This window comes from Physeter macrocephalus, chromosome 5 (assembly GCF_002837175.3).
Source record: "Physeter macrocephalus isolate SW-GA chromosome 5, ASM283717v5, whole genome shotgun sequence".
Classification (NCBI taxonomy): domain Eukaryota; kingdom Metazoa; phylum Chordata; class Mammalia; order Artiodactyla; family Physeteridae; genus Physeter; species Physeter macrocephalus.
Genome location: NC_041218.1, coordinates 15,326,676 through 15,350,211, shown reverse-complemented (window position 1 = coordinate 15,350,211; position 23,536 = coordinate 15,326,676). Strand labels below are relative to the sequence as shown.

At 46.2% G+C, this 23,536-nt stretch overlaps 1 protein-coding gene across 1 annotated transcript in view; it reads right to left on the bottom strand.

The window, feature by feature from the left end:
* Nucleotides 1-3,085: 3,085 nt before the first annotated feature.
* Nucleotides 3,086-23,536, bottom strand: part of ATP6V0A4 (ATPase H+ transporting V0 subunit a4) — a 60,992-nt gene continuing 40,541 nt past the window's right edge. Inside the window, exons 15-21 of the mRNA XM_007118814.1 lie at nucleotides 20,237-20,355; nucleotides 18,001-18,217; nucleotides 14,825-14,926; nucleotides 10,177-10,305; nucleotides 6,465-6,582; nucleotides 4,715-4,886; nucleotides 3,086-3,179 (exon numbers count right to left, since the gene is read on the bottom strand). Of these exons, the coding sequence (XP_007118876.1) occupies nucleotides 3,086-3,179; nucleotides 4,715-4,886; nucleotides 6,465-6,582; nucleotides 10,177-10,305; nucleotides 14,825-14,926; nucleotides 18,001-18,217; nucleotides 20,237-20,355 (951 nt within the window). The remainder of the gene's footprint in view (nucleotides 3,180-4,714; nucleotides 4,887-6,464; nucleotides 6,583-10,176; nucleotides 10,306-14,824; nucleotides 14,927-18,000; nucleotides 18,218-20,236; nucleotides 20,356-23,536) is intronic.

Sequence of the window (23,536 nt, the reverse complement as noted above, 5' to 3'; positions counted from 1 at the left end):
ACAACTACTGAGCCCATGTGCCACAACTACTGAGCCCACATGCCACAGCTACTGAGCCCACGTGCCACAGCTACTGAAGCCTGCACTCCTAGAGCCCATGCTCCACAACAAGAGAAGCCACCACAATGAGAAGCCCACGCACTGCAACGAAGAGTAGCCCCCGCTCGCCGCAACTAGAGAGAGCCCGCAGGCAGCAACGAACACCCAATGCAGCCAAAAATTAATTAATTAATTAATTAAAAATAAATAAGTAAAAAAAAATAAAGGGGCATTCATTCCAAGTCATTAAAAGGACACTCGAATACTAACTCAAAATTAACAGATATGGAAAGTATTCTCTTACTATATCTTCTTGAGTTCCAGCCAAAAGTTTCATTTAAAAAGTTTTTATAAAGAGGACAAAGTATTTCAGAGATGAATATGAAGAAAGTCACTGAGAGACAGAGCTTGTAATCTCAGCGCTGAAATAGAACGTTGGAAAAGCTGAGTTGGCATCATCTGTTCTTTGGCTCCCTAAGTCATTCTAAATCCCTTCTAGCCTAGGAAGAGGATGGATGGATGGATAAATGCATGGAGGGATGGATAGATGGATAACCAGTCAGACCAATTCAAGAAAATAGGGACTCACATGGGGAAGAACGCTCCACATCCCTCACTATCATTCCTGAAAAACTACAGTAGGAAAGTAACCATTGCCTGCCTTCAAAGAACTGACATATCGGGGATTTACTGTGAAACTCAAGGGCTCGGATGGAGTTCAGGTTTCATTCAAACAATTTCTAAGGAACTGATGGACATTTTATTCTACTGCATTTTGCTACACTTAATTTTTGAGCCAAAAATAATTGGGCCATGGAGAGCTTTTTAAAACTGAACTTGTGTGTGTGTGTGTGTGTGTGTGTGAGATGTAATTTGTTTTGCAATATCATCAGTAAGAAGAGCGAAATTTTTATACTCCATCTGTATTCAGCCAAGTACTAATGGTCAAATCCCCTTGGCTCCCAGAGCAGAAAAAGTAAATCCAGATCTATGTTGCCTGCCGGAGTTTCTTACCTCTCTATTTCCTGGAAAGCTTTCCAGTTTCAGGCTCTTCTGCTCTTCCTTACTGCAGCTGAGCCTTACACAGAAGTCAGACCACTGATGGCCTCTTGGGGGCTTCTGGACTTCCCTTCCAGAAGAAGAAGGGAAGAAGCCTGGCTCGCAGGTCTTCTCCTCCCCTTTCAGCTTAGTTCTGAGAACAGGATTCTTTAAGCAACAACCCTGCACCCTGGGCGACTGAGTGACATGCCGGTCACACCCTCTTCTCAGCAGCCCTTCACCCAACCCCTTTTTAAAGGGGAAATTACATCTCCCATTGAGACAGAAAGAGGCTGCCAGTCCTTGGAGGAAACTACTATGTCGTTCTCAAGAAAGCCGGGGATTTCTGAAAGAACGGGGTCTTGGCAAGCACGGGGCAGAGGGCAGCTTTGTTTTTTCTTGCCTTTTCTCACAGCCATCACTGTTTAGAATTAAACGGCAAAAGGCTGTGATCCATCTAGGCATATCGTATTTTTAGACAGCCATTGAGAAGGGCAGTGATGAGCTGAGAGAACCTTGAAATTCTCTGGTGAGCCTAGCAGCATGGGGATTTATGGACTTACAAGAACCATTCACATACTACTTTAGTCTGTCCTTTTCTTTGATCAATGCCATTGGCTGAGTACCTCATCCACGCTTGGTGCTCTTTGACCCCAGCAATGTGTGGAACACTCCAGTTCCTGCCCAAGGGCACACATGATAAAGTGTCAGAGTTGGAACTCATAGATACGGAGTCTTCTGACTCCAACTATATCGTTCTTGAGCTCAACCTGTTTTAGTCATTAAATGAATACTTGCTGAGCACCTCACTGTGCCTTAATTGTGCTGCACAAGTCAGGACACCAACGTGGAAGGTGACATGGACGTTTCCTTGGGTTTGAACAACAACACTTGAACATGAACACTGGTCAACCTCACTATACGGAGGGGCAGGTGGGAGCTTAAAAAAAATAGAGATCTGTCCAAAAGGCGATTCTGCATTTGGTCAGATCTTCTGGAAACTTATTACAAGCTAGATACTATGTGAAACTGCTTTGTAAACTGTAAAGCACTACACCAATGTTAATGACACTTAATTCTACCAGCATAGTTACCATAAAGATGGTAATTAACCTGAATACAGGCTGTTCAGACTAGTCGATGGAACACATCTTCTTCTACACCTGGCTCTTGGAAGTTTGCCAGCGAAGATGCATAAGAAGTGACTCTGGGGCCGACTGACCCAGAGAGCAACAGGGTAGACTGTCTGGCAGTCTCCTTGCCGGCAAAAGCCGCTTTCCAGAACTGGCTGAAGCCGACAGATCTCTTTCTCCAGTGAACTCCAGCACCACGTGCACTGAGAATAAACAAAATCACTGATGATATCATGTCGTCACACTTCATTCCACAGGATTTAACAATTCGAGCCACGCCAGGGCCAGCCCTCCATCTGAACAGAGAACATGATCTGTTTTTCCTCACCTGGAGTGAAAATTCTTGAGAAAGTCCCTAATCCTGTAAAACTTAGCCCCAGACAAGGAAAAAAGGTATTTGAGGAAGGAGGAAATGAGGAATAAAAAACCATAACCTTTCTCTAGGGTTACTTTGTGTAACTCTATTGTTTAGCTTTGGCCTATAATTATCAATATTAAATTTTACAGAATAATGTTGAAAAATGACACCTTAATAACAAAGTAAATGGCCCAGAAGTTTAATTACAAGAAAACCTCAGTTTGGCCCTCCCCTCTCCCCATTTCTCAATCATTCTAGGATTTGACAATTAAGACCCCGCAAGAGGTTGAAATGACTTGCCTATGTAGTCTCTCCACAACATGGTTAAGTCATATCAAATCCCAAGGCTTACAGATACAATACATGGCTTCCTCCCTCCAGTTAGCGAGAACAATCATTCCACTGACTGCCTTATGCAGGCTGACGTTAAAGACAAGACGAAACTTCTTTCACTGGCACAGAGACTGGTGCAGGAGGCGACCGATGGAAGAGGTGGCTGCAGCCACCAGACGTGCAGCTACTGCTCAGCTGTCCCATCCAGGATTTGTTGAAAGGAGAATGGAGAAAACTTGTAACCAGCCCCGACGTAGAACTTGTTCTGGAACTCCACCCTGTTGTTAGGGGCAAGGAGAAGGGGGATTGAACACATCAACGAGAGGCTGGCAGCTGGAGGGGAGAAGCTGAGCATGCGTAAAATCAAGCACCAGGTGACGAAGGCGCCCCAGGCCGGCAGCCACCACAGGAATCCTCTGAGGCTTCTTAAAAAAATCCTCCTCTTGCCTCCCGCTTACACCTTCCCCTCCCCCGACCCCACTTCTTCCAGGCCTTTGCTAGTGGCCTCAAGGACCAGAGCATGACCTCCCCCAGCTCCCACCAGCCGGGAAGCCCTTGCTAGGCAGGATCGGATGAGGAGCTGGTGATGAGACAGAGTGTCACCAGGTTGTACGAGGTTTTTCGTTTCCATCCTGAGCTTAAAACTGCCGGGCTTACGTGATTGCAGAACCACCAGAGCCTCGACTTATATTTTTATAACTTACATAACAGATATCACGTATGATCATTTCCACTTTATTATCTTGCAGAGTTCATTTCTTTAATGACACGGGGAGAAATGATGTTATAGCCTCGGGCGGGGGACCCTGTGATTCTCTCAACTCAACAGGTGAAGTGTAAAACCTTTTCTTTATGAACAGTGGCCACAGAGGGAGGGAGGAAGCCCCAGGGTTGCTAAGGACAGTCTGGTTCAGGCTGCACAGAAGCCCTGATGCTTCAGTATGGACAGCACACTCAAAACTCTCGGCTGAAATGTGACTTGGGAGAGAGAGAAGCCTAAACGAATGTTTTCATATTCGTCAGCCCAGTGATGGCCGACAGTCTCTGGACACATCTGTGACTGTCAAGGGCCTCCAGTGAGCACCTTCCTCCTGCGGGGTACCCTCCTTCTGTTTCCACTTTCCAAGCGTTTAGTCGCGGGACTTCCCTGGTGGTCCAGTGGTTAAAAATCTGCCTTCCAATGCAGGGGACACAGGTTCGATCCCAGGTCAGGCAACTAAGATCCGACATGCCACAGGGCAACTAAGCCCATGCGCTGCAACTACTGAGCCCACACCCCACAGCTAGAGAGCCCGCGTGCCACAACTAGAGAAGCCCACATGCCGCAATGAAGATCCCGCGAGCTGCAACTAAGACCCGACGCAGCCAAATAAATAAATTAATTAATTAAAAAGGAAAAAAAAAGTTTAGTTGTCTGTTCTGTTGGTGTAACTCCAGCACTCAGCAACAAAGGCCAGACATCCCAGATTTGCTCAGCATTGCCCTCTGTGAGCCTTTCAGATCCGTCATCTTACCAACAGCTGAAGCCAATTAAAATAACGAATGAACATTTGTTATTTTGAAGCCAATTATACTAACAAATGAACATTTCCAACACGTCTTACAGAGCAGTCACTGTATAGGTATATACGCTCCCAGGTATTACATCATTTAATATCATACCAACAAGGGGACCAAACTAAGGTTCCAAAAAGGTATGTGAATTGCTAATGTCACACAGCAGGTCAGGATTTGAACCCAGCTGGCTGGCCCTACGGCCCACCCTCTTTCCCTAGAGCACACTGAGAGCATCTACCCTACGACCAGTTCTTACCAGTGCAGCCGCAGGGCGTGCAGGAAAGCGGAGAGGCCCTCCATGATCAGAAGGATGGCTACCGTCAGAACAGCAAATATGGCAAAAATGATGAAGACCCCAATGAGTCCTCCCCAGCCTTGCACGCGAAGGCCAATGTTCATGACCATGGTCCAGAGCACTTCAGACAGTTCTGCAAGATGCAAGAGAAACATTCTCAACCACGCGGTTTATCTGGCAAATGCAGATTATTCTTACACCATAATCCTGGACCTGCACACCCTACGACTCAGCAACTCCACTCCCAGGTGGAGAACACGGTCATGTGTGCCCTAGGGTACCTGCGTGAGACTGTCTATGCAGCTTTGGAGGAGCTTCCGTCAAGAGGACAAGCATACGATGGCATGTTATTCACCAATGAAAGTGAGCAAACCATAGCTACTGGCAGCAACGTGAATAAATCCAAGTAACATCATCTTATGCCAAAGAAGCAAAACACAAAAGAATACATGTACTATGATTTGATATGCACTGAATGTGTGTTTCTCCCCCAGCCACTCAAATTCATATATTAAAGCCTTAACCCCAAAGTGATGGTATTTGGGAGACGAGGGTGGGATCCTCATGATGGGATTAGTGCCCTTATAAGAAGAAATACCAGAGAACCCCCCACCCCTTCCAGGGAGATACTGTAATTACAGGAGTTTGTGCAAGGAAACAAGCACAGCCAGAGCAGTCAAGACCACACTAACGCTGAGCACTTGCTTTTCTGCTGTAAGTCAACAATCAGGCTCACTTTCACTGCTTTGCTTTCTATCCCTTTAGCACACATTTTGGCCTGGCTTCTCTGTTCTTGGCATTATGCCCAGTGCTGGGAACGCAGAGATAAAAGTCAGGGTCCTTGCCTTTCAGGAGCTGACAGTCTAGTAGGGAAACAGGCTAATGAGACAGAATTACAATTGGTGCTAGGATAGGGGCACCTCCAGAACCCAGGGGAAGGGCACCTTCCAGACTGGGGGCCAGGGAGGAAGACTACCCAGGAAAGGTGCTAGCCAAGCTGAGTTCTGAAGGAAGGATGAGACATCAGGTGGGGAGAGACTTAAAGAAGGGAAGAATTTTACAGGCAAGGGAGCTGCGGGGCAAACACACAGAGGGGCCCAGCTGGTGTGACATCTTCGGGAGCCTCAGTGCAGTTCCTCGTGGCCACTGCACATGAAATGGGGAAGCGGGTGGGGGTAATCGGGAAATTACCCAGTGGGGCATGGAGGGAAATACCAAGAGACAAGACTGGAGAAGCAGGCAGAAATCAAGAGGGGTTTTACAAAGTAAGTTGATGAGTCAAGATTCCAGACTTAAGTCATTCTTGGGGCTTGAATCTTTATACCATGGGATGCAAGGGGCCTGTAGAAACTAGGAAAGGCAAGGAAACAGATCCTCCCCAAGAGCTTCCAGAAAAAACAAACCTGCCAACACCTTGTTTATAGGACTTCTGGCCTCCAGAACTGTAAGATAGTCCATTTCACAGTGTTCTGAGCTGCCACATATGTGGTAATTTGTTACAGCAGCAACTGGAAGCTGATACAGAGGGTAACCATTCCAGCGAGATAAAGCCAGACCTACTGAAAAAAGTCACTTCTACTATGAAAGAGGAGCCATTCTTCTGGCCAGCGCACCAGAAATAACCCAGAAGCCACTTTCACCTACAAGTACATCGCATCTGTTTCCAAAGGGACAGGTGATGGTGACCCTGCCGTGCGGCCCGCTCACTCACGTGCGTGCGCCAGGCTGAGGGCCCAGAGCCGGAGGTAGGAGGCTGTGTTGGAAATGCAGCCCAGGCAGTACTCAATCGTGTGGATGGCCTGATGCACAAAGATGTCTCCAAAGCTGAACTGAAAGAGAGAATTTGGAATGCTATTTCATTAAGTACTCTCTACTCAAACGTATTACAAATGATACAACGGACGAATAAGGCCTGGACTCTGCTGTTAAGACATTTCCAGTTGAACGAGGGGGAAATAGGTATTAATATACTTGTAGAAAGAGAATGGGCAGCCCAAAGTAGGATATGGTGCGTATGCAGTAACATTTCCCAGAAATGGTTGAAAAGAGCTCAAAGCAGCAGAGTGGTCGGTTGGTAAGAGGAGCTGAGATTTGTGCTGAGCCGTGAGGAACAGGGAGGGAAAAAGAGAAGCCAGATCATTCCTGGTAAAGAAGATGACTCCGGGTAAGGAAAAGGCAGGTGGCTGGGAACATCATGAAGGTAAATTTGGGAGAAAAACCATTTGGCTCGACTGGGAGCTTGCTGAGGTGAGGGGAGACTCAGCTGTGGAAGCTGTGGGAAAGGCAAGGATGGACACAATCGAGAAAACCACCTGGAATCATGAGGAACCAGTAAAAGTATCTCAATAAAATAAAGAAATACTGGAGGCAAGATTAATCTGGTAGAAAAAAATGGATCAGGGAAAGGATAGCCCATAAGCAAAAAAAGCCAACTTGTTGATTACGTTAGTAATCCAGGTATGAGGGGAAAAGAAACAGTGCAAAGACAGCAATAGATCATTCTTTTCTTTCATGTACAACAATCTGACTGGCACCATCCCTGCCCTGAAGCAGCTCACCGCCCAGCAGGGAGAAGATGCAAACAGACAGTTACCACACATCAGCATGGGGACTGCAATAGCCAAGAATGCAGGGGTGTCGTGGGAACGCAGAGAAGGGTCCCTCACCCAGCAGGGCCAGGGTCATACAGGGCTCTGAGGTCCCTGAGCCTGAATGGGTGAAAGAATGGCACTGGCAGAAATGAATAAATTGGAGAAGGGGAGTAGCTGATTCCCAGATGTGTTGCGTTGCAGGTGATAGCTGGCCATACGGGTTGGATCTCTCAGCACAGACCAGCAGAGGCAGAACAGGCTCAGAGGAAAAGTCTGGGCTGGAAAGGGACACCTGGGACCACACCTGTGCGAGGAGTGAGAGTTGGAGCTAAGAGGACCGAGAAGATGAACAAGGAAGACCATGAAAAGAAGAGCTGCCACCCTTAGGAAACACCTCAATTCAGAGATAAGAAAGAAGGAGACTGATGATGAAATGAAAAGGTCAAAGAACTGGGAGGAGTCACAGGGCTGTGGTCCAGGACGTCAAGGATGGAGGGATATCCAGGAAGAAATGGGGGCTGTGGTCACTGGGGGTTGTAGTCAGATGCTATGGGGGAAAGGCCAAAATCAGTGCCTCTCACTCCCCACTCAGCAGTGAAAACAGCAGCGAGGAACTGAAGGGGCGGAGATGGGCAGAGGTGGAGAGAGTGGGTAGAGAGAGTCACAGTAACAGAGGAATGTCTGGTGAAGAATTAACCTCAGCCAAAGAGAGGTCTGGCTTTGCCCTGGCTCCTGGGAGGCAACCTCTAAACGCTTGGCATTTCCCAAGTGAAAGAAACGTCTGATATTCATGGTCCGTCCCTGGGACCACACCTCACCACTTTTGCTAATGAGGTGTCTATGGTGGACACTTGGGAGTTTAAGTGGGAGCTGGCTTCACGTGGTTAGAGAGCTGAGACTTTCAGCCACACATCATCAACCCAAACCCATGGAGGGGACAGAGGAGGGGACAGAGCTGGAGATTGAGTGCAACCACCCGGATCGCACTTGGGTCAATCACACCTACATAACGACACCCCAATAAAACATCCAACACAGAAGCTCAGGGGAGCTTCCTGAGTTAACAATACGATAATACTGCCACGTGTCAATGCCGGCAGAGTCATGCATCCCTAAGAACACAGAAGATTTGCATTTGGAACCTTCCCAGTGTCAGATTCTGCTTACTTGTGTCTTCCTCTGGCTGGTTCTGATTTGTAGACTTTTGTCGTAAGTAAAACTGTAATTGAAAGTATAGCATTCTCCTGAGTTCTGTGAGCTGTCTACAAATGACTGAACATGAGGGAGTCTGAGGGGACCTCCAAACTTGTGGCTGGTGTCAGAAGTGTTGGGTAGACTTGGCAGTCTGGAGAACTGGGCCCTTAACCTGGAGTTTGGCTAACTCCGGGTACGGACAGAAGTGGGACAGGACCTGGAGGGGGAAGCAGAGTCGAGCCTGTATGTGCCTTGTGCTGGGAGACCCAGGCATGATTGTACTGGGGGAAGGAGCCGTCAAATGGAGCCTGAAGCTGCCCCCAGTGAAGGCAGCTGGTTCACAAAGGAGGTGGCAGGTGAACATTGACCGGATATATACCGAGGCCACGGGGAGGATGGATGAGGAAGGTTGTACTGGACAGGCTGGGACTTGGTGAGTCAGAAGATGCGTGGGTTGGATTCTAAAACACTCCAGCAGGTCTGACAGACCTAGTAATACCAATCGCCGTGAATATGGGTTACTCTCTGTACCTGGAATCTTGTTGAGAAAACTTTCCATGATCCAGATTTTTCATTAATTCTAATTGACTATTCATCGGTGCAAATGAATACTTGTCTTTTTTTTTTTAAGTAATTAGCACCACAGACGGAGTTATTTATAGCATTTCTCAGGCCTCAGGAACCCTGTCCCCACTCCAGAATTAGAACAGATCTTGGGTTAAAACCCCCCGCCCAGGGTTCAGGACTGTGGGTGACTTCAGTCATGGTATAAAAACAGTCAGCCGTCTTGTCTGGGAAAATATGGTACATTCCTGAGGGGGGAGTGGCTGCCCTTGGATGGAAAGGGACAGGGAGGGAGGAGAGAAGAACACATGAATTTGTGGCTTCATGTGAGAGGCAGACAACGTTACAAAGATAAGTGAACAAAGAAGAGACTGAGCCAGGGTTGAGGCCAGAGGCGGTGATGGCGTCTGGGTGTGCTTACGTTGGGGAGGAGGACTGGGAATAAATAACCCACTTCTTGCTTCAATATAAGGGACCAGACTTGGCCTCTGCTCTCATGAGTGAGGGTCATTGATCATCATAAATTTAGCAGACTCCCAGAGGCACAGTTCTGAGCCAAGGAGACCTCAGTAACATTTAGGACCTTCTATGTCACTAAACGTGAGGCTGATATTCACCTCATGCTCACAGATAGAGCGGCACCTGGGCGAAATTATTAAAAATGCTCCCCGATGGGTTGGTAAGTAGCTGTAAGCTTAAGTGGCCCCCCTTTCCTGGGACCTCCCCAACTTCCCATGACTCAGTGATGAAGGGTTGCCACCAGCAGGGTCCTCCCGACCCGCCAAGCTCTACTGCCTAAGTCCGTTCTGATTGGCTGGTGCCCACATGCTACTGGCTGTTAAATACGTGAGCATCATCCCTGACTAGATCTGGCTTCTAGAAGCTGTACAAACTGGAAGTCTTCATAGGGTGTCAAGTCCCAAATACCTCTTCCCTCTTCTTTAGATGAGCAATTTTTTTTTTGGCCATGCAGCTCGTGGGATCTCAGTTCCGCAACCAGGGATCAAACCTGGGCCACGGGAGTGACAGCACCAAATCCTAACCACTAGGCCACCAGGGAACTCCCCCAAATACCTCTTCATCATGGTCATCCTGAGCCCCAGGGGCACCTGCAGAAGCCCTGTGACCAGGGCTCACCGAAGGATTGGAGTTGTCACCTTCAGTGTCCTCGGTGGCATCTTCTTGCATCCTGGAGGCCTGTAGCTTTCAGCAAATAAGAAAATGCAGTGTCAAATTCACCCTTAGAATGACAAAACTTCTATATAAAATAAAGGCTCTCATTAAATATGAGCTATGTCCCTCCCAGATACTGTTCTAAACCCTCTATTCAATCTTTTTATGTAAGCACAATTATCACCCCATTTTACAGAGAAGTAAACTTAAGTAACAGAAAGGTTAAGAAATGAGCCCAGGACTGCACAGCTGGTAAGGCTAGTTAGTGGCAGAGCCAGGATTCAAATCCAGGCTGTCTAATTCCAGGGCATGTGCTTTTCTCCACTGTGTTCCAGAATGTGCCAAATTAATCACACTCTTTTTTTTTTGTTGTTGTTGTACGCGGGCCTCTCACTGTTGTGGCCTCTCAGGCTCAGCCGCCATGGCTCACGGGCCCAGCCGCTCCGCGGCATGTGGGATCTTCCCAGACCGGGGCACGAACCCGTGTCCCCTGCATCGGCAGGCGGATTCTCAACCACTGCGCCACCAGGGAAGCCCTAATCACACTCTTTACAGTAAACCGATCGTCGTGTGACACAAACAGCCAGATTTCTACAAGCAAAATTAGGAGAGATTAATGACTGCTATGGTCTGAATGTTTGTGTCCCCCCACAAAATTCATGTTAAAATCCTAACCCCCAAAGATGAAAGTATTAGAAAGTGGAGGCTTTGGAAGTCACTTAGGTCATGAGGGTGGAGCCCTTGTGAATGGGATTAGTGCCTTATAAAAGAGGCTTCAGAGAGCTCCCGAGTTCCTCCCATCAGGTGAGGACACAGAGAGAAGATGCCAGCAGTGAACCAGGAAAGGGGCTTCACCAGAAGGTGACAATGCTGACACCTTGATCTTGGACTTCTAGCCTTCAGAACTGTAAGCAATAAATTTCTGTTGTTTTAGCCACCCAGTGTGTGGTATTTTGTTACAGCAGCTCAAACGGACTAGATAATGACTTTTCCAACATAAATACACTTTTTAAAATAAAAACATCACTTTATGAAAATAGCTAAGAAAAAAATTCAAGGAAAAAGAAATCTAGGTGTCATCACCATTCAGTTTGGCCTGGTTTTCTCCTTGAGTCTGAAGAAAAGATTTCTTTCAAGTCACTGTGAAATTTAATGTCCCACATCCAAAGTTTTTCCTAGAATGATTTCACGGGTGGCGTATTGCAAATTAGGCATTAAAGTATCTTTACCTTTCTTTCTTCAGCAGGTCTGAACCTGATATTTGCAGATCTTTGGGCAAAGGTACAAATGAAAGCCCACATGCCATATGTTTAAATATTTAAAAGTTATAAATCAAGCCAACAAGCTCCTAAATAAAATATGTTCTGGCCTCTGTCTTGATAAACAAATTCTCACAAGAACTTGGAAGGCCAGGTTCAAATTCAGCATCCCACACCAGGACATGGCAGCACGGGAGAGCTGGCCCTGCACCCCGACGTGTGACCCTTCCCTTCTCACCTGTGATTTCATCTCACAGCACAAGGGCCGTCGCCTCGTGGGCACATGCATGGACACTCCCACCCAAATGTCTACGTTCCACCCACACTCCCTCCTTGGGAGTGCTGCTGCCCTTTGGCCGCACCAGGGTCAGTGGTACCCAGGCCAGTGCTGGGTACCCTTTTTATGCCCTGGAAGTGGGCTTGTGTCCATCTGGACAGGAATTCCAGGGTGCTGGGTACCAAGAGGGGGCTGTGGGTAAGCCTTTCCCCTTGGCCCATGGTTCCTTGTCCCAGGGTGAGGAATGGGGCTCAAGTTAACATTACTTTGTCTTCTTGAAATCCTATTTTCTCTCCCCATCAACTTAAGGAAGAAAATACCAAAGAAGAAACAGAAGACAGTTTTTCCATTTCCATCTTTAAATGCTAGCCTTTTCTGGCCATATCCTGAAATTGGTTCAAATGAGCATAAATAACTGTGTAGAAGCGTGACACTGGGACTTTATGAATCTTACTGACTCTTCTTCCCATTCAAAATATACTTTGCAATCCCCCTAACTAAACATCTCACAATGTTTGAGCTGGATGCCGTCTGAAATAAAATAGTAATCAATTTTAAACTAGTTACTTGCAACTTTCTAAAAACACGTAAAACACACGTGCACAAAGACAGACACAAGGATGTTCACAGCAGCACTAGTTGTAATTACTAACAACACTGGAAAAAAGCCAAATAACTATCAATATATGAATGGATAACCAAATTGTGGTATATTCATGCAAGGGAATACTATAATACATAGTTATGACACACACACACACACACACTCACACACACACACACACAATCTCTCAAACATAACCCTGGATGAAGGAAGCCAGATCCAAACGAAGGCGTGGTGTATGGTTCCACTTATATAAAGTTCAAGAGCAGGGAAAACTAACCTATGGTGTTAGAAGTCAGGATAACGGTTGACCTTGGGGTGAGAGTGACGGGAAGGAGGCACACAGGGACTTCAGGGTCTGATGGTGTTCTGCGTCTCTATCTGACTGCTGGTCACACGATGTGTTCATGTTATGATACTTCACTGATCTGTGCCCTTATCATTTGTGCACTTTGATGTATGTAGGTTATACTTCAATGAATTTTAGCATAGAAAACACGCATGTAAATGTAAAGATTTTAAATAGAAATGTGAAGTTACTTCACTGTGACCTGGGATACAGAGTGATAGGAGACCTGGGTCCACGGCAGCAAGTCAGAAGAGGAAGCAGAACGTGGGTGGTCCAGGCGGTCCAGGGGGCTGCCATGAGTAGTTCTGGGGAGGAGGTGTGTGCTCACTGGCTGCCTACAGGGTGTGTGCCAAAAGGGCCACATCACAGGTGGCCCTCTAGTGAAGGGGTTTCCAAACCACGTCCTGCAGGGACCCAGGGCTACAGGGTTACAGAGGAGCCGGAGGAGATGGGACCTCTGCTCATTTCCCCCACCCCGAGGCCCATCAGAACAAGTCTGTTTATAATCTCTATGTACTGGGCCTCTTTAAGGTTTCACAGGGGGAATTGAGAGGAGGCCAAATAATTCCATTATGGAATCATCTCTTGGATGGAGGTGGAAGGAAATGTTTCTAACATGAAAAAGGACCATCTAATCAGCAGCCTAAGAAGTCAATTGACAGCTACACATCCCAGGGGCCAAGGAGGCAGGCCTCCAAGCAGTCTTTGGGAGCTCCTGTTCCCCAGGGTCAGTCTAGGAGGTATCACCCAAGATGGCAGACTACAAAAGCACCTCTGCTTCCTTCCCTGTCATACAAGTAATCCGTGGGGAAAAGAGAGAAATCCATCACTTTGGGATCAGCCACTATTTAAACAGCTTTTGTGGAGCAAAGAATAAGACAAGCTATGGTTTGAGAGTCCTGGGACTCAGGCGAGCCAGCAGTAACCTAGTCCTCGACTTACGGACAGGTTGAGTTTCTAAGAAAGACAGTTGCATCTATTTCTGCAGAAGGGTATTTGCCACCTTCCTTTGAAACACCAGTTCACCTATTTGGACAATGGTCCACCTCAACTCTCCTTTACCATCTTGGTCTCTCACCTATTAACCAAACAATAAACAAGTATTCTTTGGTTTGCCTTCCTGTGTATTTATACCCCACATAAATTATATTTCAGACAGGTTTTGGATCTGGTCAAGGCTGGCAGGAAATAGTGGGAGAGGCAGGTGATTTAGAAAGACAGCGCCACCTAGAGACGAACCCCCTGAACTCCAGCCTGGACCCACCTAGGACCCGGACTCTACCATCAGCCACGTCAGAGTTTAGAAAAAAAAGGTTTATCTGAAAATATTTCCAACCACTTAAAACATACGTGATCTCGGCATAGCCCACTTAATCTTTTGCACTAACAGAGGGAAGCAGAGACCGATCATCTCAAACAGTGCCTGTGTGTCATTTCTAGACTCTAATGCTCCCCGGAAGGTTAATCTTCCCAAATCCTATTTGATTTCGGCTGAAAGTAAACACTTCATCACCCCCTGAGTAAACCTGAGGCTCAGGAGAAGTTTAGACAAAAGGAGGAAGTGGGCTGAAACTGGTGTGTGACAATAGGGTGAAAATCAGAAAAACAAGAACGGACTTATTTAAACGTGTTTCCTCCTCTAGTTCCCTCTCACCACTGTAACATAATACAGTAAAAGCCCACAACTTCAGAATCCTGATGAAAACAAAGTTCAATACTCATTAACACACTAAAACTGTAGCAAAAGACTCTTACTTTCAACGAAAACAACCACATTCAGAGCCTCAAAAGTCATGAACTACCACTTGACTCAGCACACACACCCCAAGCACAGTTTGCAGCATGTAAGATTTAAGTGTGACCATTATGCTGGAATCAAGAAAGCCCCAAGGAAAAGCTGAGCTCTACAGTAGGAAGCATACCTGGGGTGGGCCAGGTCCTCACCTCACCAGGTCCTTCAGGCCCTGGTAAATGCGGTGTTCTCTCTAAACGCCAACTTACATTTGCAAGGAACCCACATTCCTACCCACAGTGACTGAATGGAAGGGGATGGTGCTTACCTGGGATTTCTGATGACTGGCTCTAAGAATAAACGGCTTAATCAGAAGCATCCATGGCACAGAAATCAAAGCCATAATAACAAAGAAGCTTTGGACTTCTTGCTGTAAGACCAAAAACCGTAAGATCTTATCATTTCAAGGTGACTGCACAGCACATTTCATATGATACAAATGGTAAATATGTATCATTTCAGCTGCACTTTATTTGGAGTGATCTAAAGCATTTCAAGGGACCCATTCACCCTCCCATCTCGGGCTCTTCCCAGTGCAGAGAGAGAACTGTCAGTCCGGTGGTACGGGATGTCCACTCGTGGTGGACACTGGCGTCTCCCTCTCTTTATTCCTTGCTCTCCAAGTGGCCCCTTATCATACACCCACACCATGTGGAGCCTGTCATTGGACAGACGTGCTCAAGAGCCATATCATAAGGGCAACTTTATTTGACCCTCGTCCCCCTGACTCTGTTCCGTGGGGACAGTCAGCCCTGGCCCTGGGCAAACAGCAGGCCTGGCACTGCACTGGTCACTCTGGAGTGACCAAAAGTCCTTGGGTCACTTTAAGTCACAAACTTACTGTCTCCATCAGTGACCTTATATTTCCAGTACTACTAAGCCCTCTGGCTCTCTTTTTCAAAAAAAATCGTCCCCTACTCGCACAGACTCATTGTGGGTGAGTTACCTAACGGGTCCTAGGACGCCTGGGCTGAACTCTCTTTTGCTGTCTCTCTCTCTCCGTCACAATTCACTTTGGAGTGAGGCGCCTACGGTCTTCATGCCTCGCTGAAGCCCAGGCGGCATCCCGTTTTATCATCCTGTTACATATTTCCTTTCACATCCTCACCCCCAACCCTTTTTCCTACCCTCCCGAGTCACTGGGTTTGAGGAGTGACCCAGAGCTGCTATGGTCTGAAGAACCAGGACTCCTGGGAAGGCTTCATCAGAGCCATTGAAAAGGTGTAGAAATGGGGTGCTCAGAGTAAAAGGGAAAACGTTTCTTGAGCCCTCACATTTCTTTAACTGTTCTGGCCAAGCTCCCAGTGAGACAATTTATTATCATCCCAATTGCAACAAGATTTACCCCGATAACAGTGGAAACATTTTATCTTCTCCATCTCCTACCCTCCTCCACTCTTTTTTTAAAAAATAAATTTCTTTCCTTTTATTTTTGGCTGAGTTGGGTCTTTGTTACTGGCCACGGGCTTTCTCTAGTTGCGGCGAGTGGGGGCTACTCTTTGTTGCGGTGCGCGGGCTTCTCATTGCGGTGGCTTCTCTTGTTGCGGAGCACGGGCTCTACACGTGCGGGCTTCAGTAGTTGTGGCACGCAGGCTCAGTGGTTGCGGCTCGCGGGCTCTAGAGCGCAGGCTCAGTAGTTGTGATGCACGGGCTTAGTTGCTCTGCGGCATGTGGGATCTTCCCGGATTAGGGCTCGAACCCGGTCCCCTGCATTGGCAGGCGGATTCTTAACCACTGCGCCACCAGGGAAGTCCCCTCCTCCACTCTGAACTGCTCCCAAGAAGGGGGAGAACCACGGGAACACACACTGCACTTGCCAGTCCCAGGCCCCTGTCCTCGAAGCTACCTCGTTGCCATTTGCCCATTTAGATATCATGCTTTTTCCCCTCACAATGTACAAAGCAACCAGAGATGTCTACGTATCTGTTGCTCTTCTTTGATATTGAAACATGGCCCGAAGCAACCAGGGCAGTGTTTGGAGGAGGCTGTATTAGTAACTTAACACTGTCTCTTCCAGCTGCATGACGGGAAGATGAGGTTATGGAAACTGCAAACTGGGTCTAGATAATTAATCTTCATTCCAGGGTGTAGAAACCAGCCAACTCCAAATAACATTTTTGAATGGAAAAAAGCTGGAAAAGCCATTCACTGTTCAATGTTCAGCGCACTAAGACAGGACTTTAGTCTTTAGGAAAAGAATTAGCACATGAACTATGTGGTGAACCTGAGTACCGTGCCTCAAAGAGAAGACTTGTTTGGGAAATCCAAGTGAAGTTTCGTTTAGACTCCAGCATTGCATAAACGAACCTTCCAGATACATTCATTTAATGCCAATCCTCTAGGGATGGTTCCTACACCATCGATGTATAACGAACAGGTGCAACAACAGTAAGGTGGGATACAAGAGAGCTTTCAGAGCTATGTGTCGTCTCTGATTATTAGCTAAGATCATTCCTTACTTTTTCTTCTTCTTATTTGCTGCTTCTGTAGGCGAGGAGAACACAGCTAGGATTCAAACTCATGAGGACGTGTGCAGCTGTAGGCGGAGCATGGCTGTAACTGGGACCCAGGATGAGCGATCACTGGCAGGTGCCATGTGCTCCGAAGAGCCACCTGGTATTCGGAAATCTAGCCCTAGAGCGTGATCCAGAGGAATTAGAACCTATATAAGTGGGTCCTCCCTTAGTGAAAATCTACCAGCAAACAATATGATCAGGTTATCACTGGGAGAGGCCAGAGGAAAAGAACTATTTGTGTTACCAAAAATTAGCCACTGAGAGATTTTTATACCCACGTCTCGTGGGACATTTATACTTTTTAAAAATAAAATATTAAGTTGATAATGAGGCGGAAAGCAACAGAAGTCAGAATGGCAATAACATCCAGCTGTTGGAAGGTGTCATCCATAGAAGAAGAGCCCAAAGAAAAAAAGAAAGCAAGCATCTCCAATTAGCCATGGAAGCTCATAGGACAGCATGAGTTTGGCTCAGTTTTCCAGAAACTCACTCCCCATGTGAACACAGGGATTCTTCTTCTTGACTCTATTTCAATTTTCTTTCTTGGGAACCTTAACTAGAGCTTACTTTTATGATAAAGATTATTCATTTTTAAGGTGCTACTTAGAGCATGTACAGTTTCAAGCCAATCAGTCTGAAGGATTATTGTTTCCTTTCCTCGCAGACAACGTACAAGCTAACTTTCAACCCCACAGCAATAATTCCTCCCATGTATTACCCAGATGGGAACGGCTGGAGCCACACCACAGACTGCCCTCAGCACCCAGACATTCATCCCATAAGACCTTCTGAAATTTGAAGACCCTAACACATCGGGCGCTGAGATGGCTGAGTCTTGCAAGTAATTTCTCTCTGCAATACCCAAGAGGAGGAGAGAGAGATTTAACATGATCAAGTGCGTAAAAGAAGGAAAACGCCCCATAAATACCTGATGTTTGTATAGGGGTGCATTCGAAGGGTCATTATAGTTAAACAGGAACATGCTGATGAAGTGGATGAGGATGCTTGGGGCTCGCCGGGACGCAGAGGCGTCGAAGGAGCACCACTTGAAAGTGATCATGAAAACCAGGTACCCAAAAAGACACAGGATAAAAATCACCTCGGGGATGAACTGCAGAACGATGCTGAGGGTGTTTCTGAAGAATCTGAGGGCGGGAAACATACACACATACAAGACAGAACATCGAAGGACTACCACCAACTCGCTATTCTCTCCGAATCACCACATGTTCATTTCCGTGAACCCCGCATCCACTCCCCAGGCAAGCCGGCAACCGTGCACGGCTGGAGAAGATGAGAAAGAAAGGTGCTTTTGCACAAAAGGTTCAGAGAGAACCAGGGTCTAGAAGATAAAGTCTGAGGCAGAGGGCAGGCTCACAGAGACAGTCGATGATCTGGCCACAGCTTCCCATGCAGACCTAATTCATATCAACACAGTTAACGGTACAAGGATACAGAAGCACGGCTTGGCAGCTCTTCCCCTAAGGATGCCCTAGGACGGGGGTCGGCCAACAACGGCCCACAGGCCAGACTGAGCCCATCACCTAGTTTTGTACAGCTTACAAGTTAAAAATGGTTTTTACACCGTTAAATGGTTGGGGGGGAAAAAAATCAAAAGAATATTTGATGACACGTGAAAATCAGAGGAAATTCAGATTTCAGTTTTCATAAATAAAGTTCTATTGGAACACACTCACACTCGTTTGTTTACATAGAGTCTGTGGCAGCATTCACACTACAACACCAGAATTGAGTAGCTGTGACACAGACCATCTGGCCTGCAAAGCCTAAAACATTTACTATCTGGCCCTTTACAGAGAAAGTTTGCCAACTTCTGCTCTAAGACATAGAGAGAGTCCCACACGACTAAGTTGGGGGACACCCAGTTAAAATGTCAGAAAAGGGCCCCAGACCCTTTGTCAATTGTAAGAGTTATTGGAGGGGAAAATGGAGATCCCATGATAAAGCAGGATTACTAGAGATAGTTGAGGCCAGCCTGACACACGATGTCAATCACAGTCCAGAAAGCACTTCCTGGTTTTATCTCTCATTTAACTCTCACAGCACTTTCAGGCAGGCAGTAGTACCAAGGCACTGTCATTCGTTTACTCACTAAATGGTTCTTATTTTTTAAGTAGAATCGTACATCGATTGGTTTTCTGATTGGAGGTCACCATGTGACTGGCTCTGGTCAATGAAATGGGAACGGAGGTGGCATGTGTCACTCCAGGTGGAAGCTTAAGAGTCAGTGTGTAACTGACCACACTCTCCTGTCACAGCAACTGGCAGCTTCCAGGTGGTGGCAGCCCATCAGCTCTGGTCCCAGTGTGAGGATGAGATGAGCAGCGCCCCCGGTGGCCCACGATGACATGCGTCACGGTCATAAACCACTGTGATTTGGGAGTTGTTTGTTACTGCATGATAACCAACCCATTCTGACTCCTCTATTCCCATTCTCCAGCAGAAAACGATCTCAGAGACGTTAAGCAACACATCTATGATCACACAGCTATAAAGAGTTAGAACCGTCTGTCAAATTTCTGACTCAGCTCTGTACCATTTCTTTGGTGCTGTGCTGACCTCCTGGCAGGTGGGTTTCAGCAATACCTACAGGCTGCCATGTCCACAAAAGTATCTCTAAATAGGCATATTTGAGGCTGTTTTCAAACATTTACAACTTTAGCACAAATATGCAAGTTTGAGAAGCTTTCTAGAGATCAATCTTAACAGAAAGAAGAGATGGGAGAACGTTAACAGTCAAAGAAATGAGAGAGAGGCTGCTGCCAGCAGGTAGAAATTATACCAAATGGAATTCAGAATGTGAGGGCACTTACGTCTCCATTTGCCCACTGGTGGGAGCTAAGCCTGGATATAGCACCAACGGAGGCCCTGCAGGCTGGGAGGACACATAGCACTGTGGCCTTGCAGTCTCTTTCTGAACCCTCAAATATTTCTGAGGGGAAAGGTGCACTCAACTCAGGAGAAACAGGTGTCATTTCTGGCAAACCAGCTTGCCTGAGCTCAAGCCAAGAGACCGGGGAAAGCAGTCCCCATAGGAAGGAAACTTGCACGGAGGGACAAAGGATGAGCAAACTGGTGGCTCTGCCCCTGCCCATCCCCGACGTGGAAAGACCAACAGGCAGAAAGTTCATTGTGAAACTTACATGTGATTGAAAAGGCTGAGAGTGACACCAAAAACCATATGGACAATTCCCAGGATAACTGACATCTTCATCTTATAGGAGTTCAAGAATGTTAGCTTGTTTGAAGCCAAGTTCCAAATCTGGAAGGGAAACGTGACAAGAAAGACATGAGACCAGAGTCTAGAAGTTCTCCCAGAGTCAGGGGGCTAGAGCTCGATTTCCCCTGAAAAAGCCGCTCTGAGAACCACATTTTCAAATTTCTGTCCAGTTCAGCACATGCATTTTAGGCTCAGAAAGAAAGAAAAGGACCAAACCCCTTATAAATGCACCTCTCGTGACAAATGTGTTGGAACCAACAGCACCATTAGTAAAACATCAAGTAACTGGAAGAAAAAAAAAAACGACGTGATTTTTCCCCTGTTCTAAATGAAAAGACATTCTGAAACATTATGGAGAGATCTCAGACTTGCCTGGGTTCCCACATTAATGGTGTAGATCTCTGGCCCATGAATTTAGCCAATCAATCCCCTCTTAATAATACCACCTTTTACTCTGAATCTCTATAGCGCTTTACATTGCAAAGCATTCTCCCAGGCCCTTCTCAAGAAGCCACTCCTGTAGCCAACATTTATTGGCACAGAGAGGGACGCATGTACCTGTCCTGCCCACACAAGACGGGCACACAGAACAAGCACTCAGCGGCTGGGGGCTGTCGTGGTCTCACCCTGGTCAACGGCCCCAGTCACTAACGCTCTTCTTCCCCACAGAAACCTCCAACACCCACCCCCATGCGAATGATTCAAGTCCTTGCTCCTACCTCTGACCCCTCTGGAACTTTAGGCATCTGGAGGGTTTGTTCCTCAGAACTAACGAAGCCACAGGGTCTTCTTTTCTTTCCTCCTAAACTACTTCCTCCTCCAAACTCCTCTGCTTCTGCTAAGGGGTCGACATCCACCTAGTGCAGCCTCAGTGCACAGTTACCTTCCCCTCCCCCATGCAGGAACCACCTCTCACTGATTCCGTCTTGACGATCTCCTGAGCAGCTGCCAGCGGAACAATCACTAAGGGGGCTGCTCGGAAGATGGGGAAAGGGACTCCTATGACAGGTGCTCAGACCCCAGAGGCACCTCCACTACCCTCCCCATCTGCCCTGGCACTGAAGCTGCACCAGGCTTGCCCTCCACCCTCTGCTTTTTCCCTTTGCCCTCCTGGTTGGCCAGTCTCCACAGAATCACTCAACACAGTAAGGGCAGGGTTACCAGTACACCTTAGACCCAGCTTGGAAAAACTAAAAAATGTTCACGGTTAAGTACCAGGTACATACTAAGCTCTTTAAGTGTATTTATCTCATTTAATTCTAACAAAAACTCTATGAGATAGTTATAAGTATTCCTATTTTACAGATAAGGGCATTTATCAAAATCTCAGAGAGACTAAGTTACTTACACATCCAAGGAGAAATAATATAACAGCAAATGGAGCATTTACTCTGTTTATGCACCAGACTCTTCTGGGTGTTTTACCTATAAAATTCATTTACTCTTCTGAGTGAGCAATTCTGTGAGGGCTATTATTATGCCCATTTTACAGAGGAGGAAACACAGACCCAGAGATGATAATTTGCTCAAAATCACATAGCAAGTAAATAGAAAAGCCAAGATTTAAACGCAGCCTATCTGATTCTAAATCATGGGCTTGTAACCATTGTGTAATGTTCATTTATTATAAAATATTTACAGACGCCTTTAGAAAGCCCCCTCAGCTCTGATGCCCAAATATTTTGTGATCTGATTCACAAATAGATGCTCAACAGAGTTAATAAATGCAGCTGTAGAAATTTACATTATGTAAAAATCAAACCCTTCATTAATATATATAAGTGCTAATATAAACACAGAAATGTTCTATTAAAGAAATTATCTCTAGGCAATCAGATTGCAGGAAGCGGAAAGGTAAGAAAGGCAACTCTTTCTTTTAATTTTTTAAATTTTTTTTAACATCTTTATTGGAGTATAATTGCTTTACAATGGTGTGTTAGTTTCTGCTTTATCTTCTTATTTTTTAATAATTTTTGTACTATATGGGTTTTTAATCATATATATTATTATTTTACAATATTTTAAAAGACCAAAAATCTTTAAAAATCTAAATGTTACTAGGAAAAAATTAACTACTTTCAACACATCACCTTCCCTTTCACCCTCACATTTTTCTTTTCTTTTCTAACTAGTGGGCAGATGACAAAATTGCACACAGAGTAAAGACTGGACCACTCAATTCTGACTCGTGAAATTTGCTACCCTCCCTTTGTCCACGAGGAGCAAAATTGGGTAGACAGGATTTGCTGATGCATTAGATGGGGGCTGTTCAGAGAAGAGACAGGACAGTAGGAGCAGTGAGATTCAAAGGAAAGGAAGGTCAACCAGACCCTAAAAACCACTCCCCTCTAATACTCCTCCGCTGCCTGTTTGCTAATCATGAAATTCCTTGGACTGAAGATGAAGCCTTCCAGTCTACAAAAATAACACCTTGCATTTATTTTTAGCACTTTGCAGCTTACAAACAGGGCTTCAAGGACTTCGCCTCTTTTGACAAAACTTAGAATGCAAGTGCCCCTGGGTGGCAAGTATAAACCAATCCTGGGTGATGCTTGCTGTTTTTACAAGGGACAGGAGGTGGGCAGCAAGTGGGAGGAACAGGAAAACTGAAGAGGAGATGACCCACAAGATAGGAGAGACCAGAGAACCCATTTTAGGGCCAGTGCTATTACTCTCAACTGTCAGCAAGTAAAACTGTGGTCTCAGGTTCTCTTCCAACAAAATGAGCGTAGAGGAAACTTTTATGAACCCCATCTGCCAAGTTCAGTTCCAGACGCTTGTGCTCATTTGGAGCACAAGGCCGCCACCTGGTGGCAGTATGGTGCTAAGCCATCGTGTGAGGGGTTTTACCCAAATAGGGATGTGTCTTCTTGACATCTCTTCATACCTGCAGGCTGGGCGAGGAAGCACCTTTGTTTGGCTCAAAACCAATTGAGGTAGATATAACAAACCATTAAAGTTAACACATTTTTTAAAACTTGTATAATTCTATGCAATAAAATAATGCAAATATAGAAGCAAATCCACACTTTTCTAGGAAAAAGAGAGATGTTAATCACTGCAAGAAAACGCCAAAGTTGGGAACTTGGTTAGGATGCTAAATTGCTTATCTAATATGCATACTTTCCAAGCAACCAAGGGCCTTTTAAAGAAGCAACTGTAGGGGCTTCCCTGGTGGCGCAGTGGTTGAGAGTCCGCCTGCCGATTCAGGGGACACGGGTTC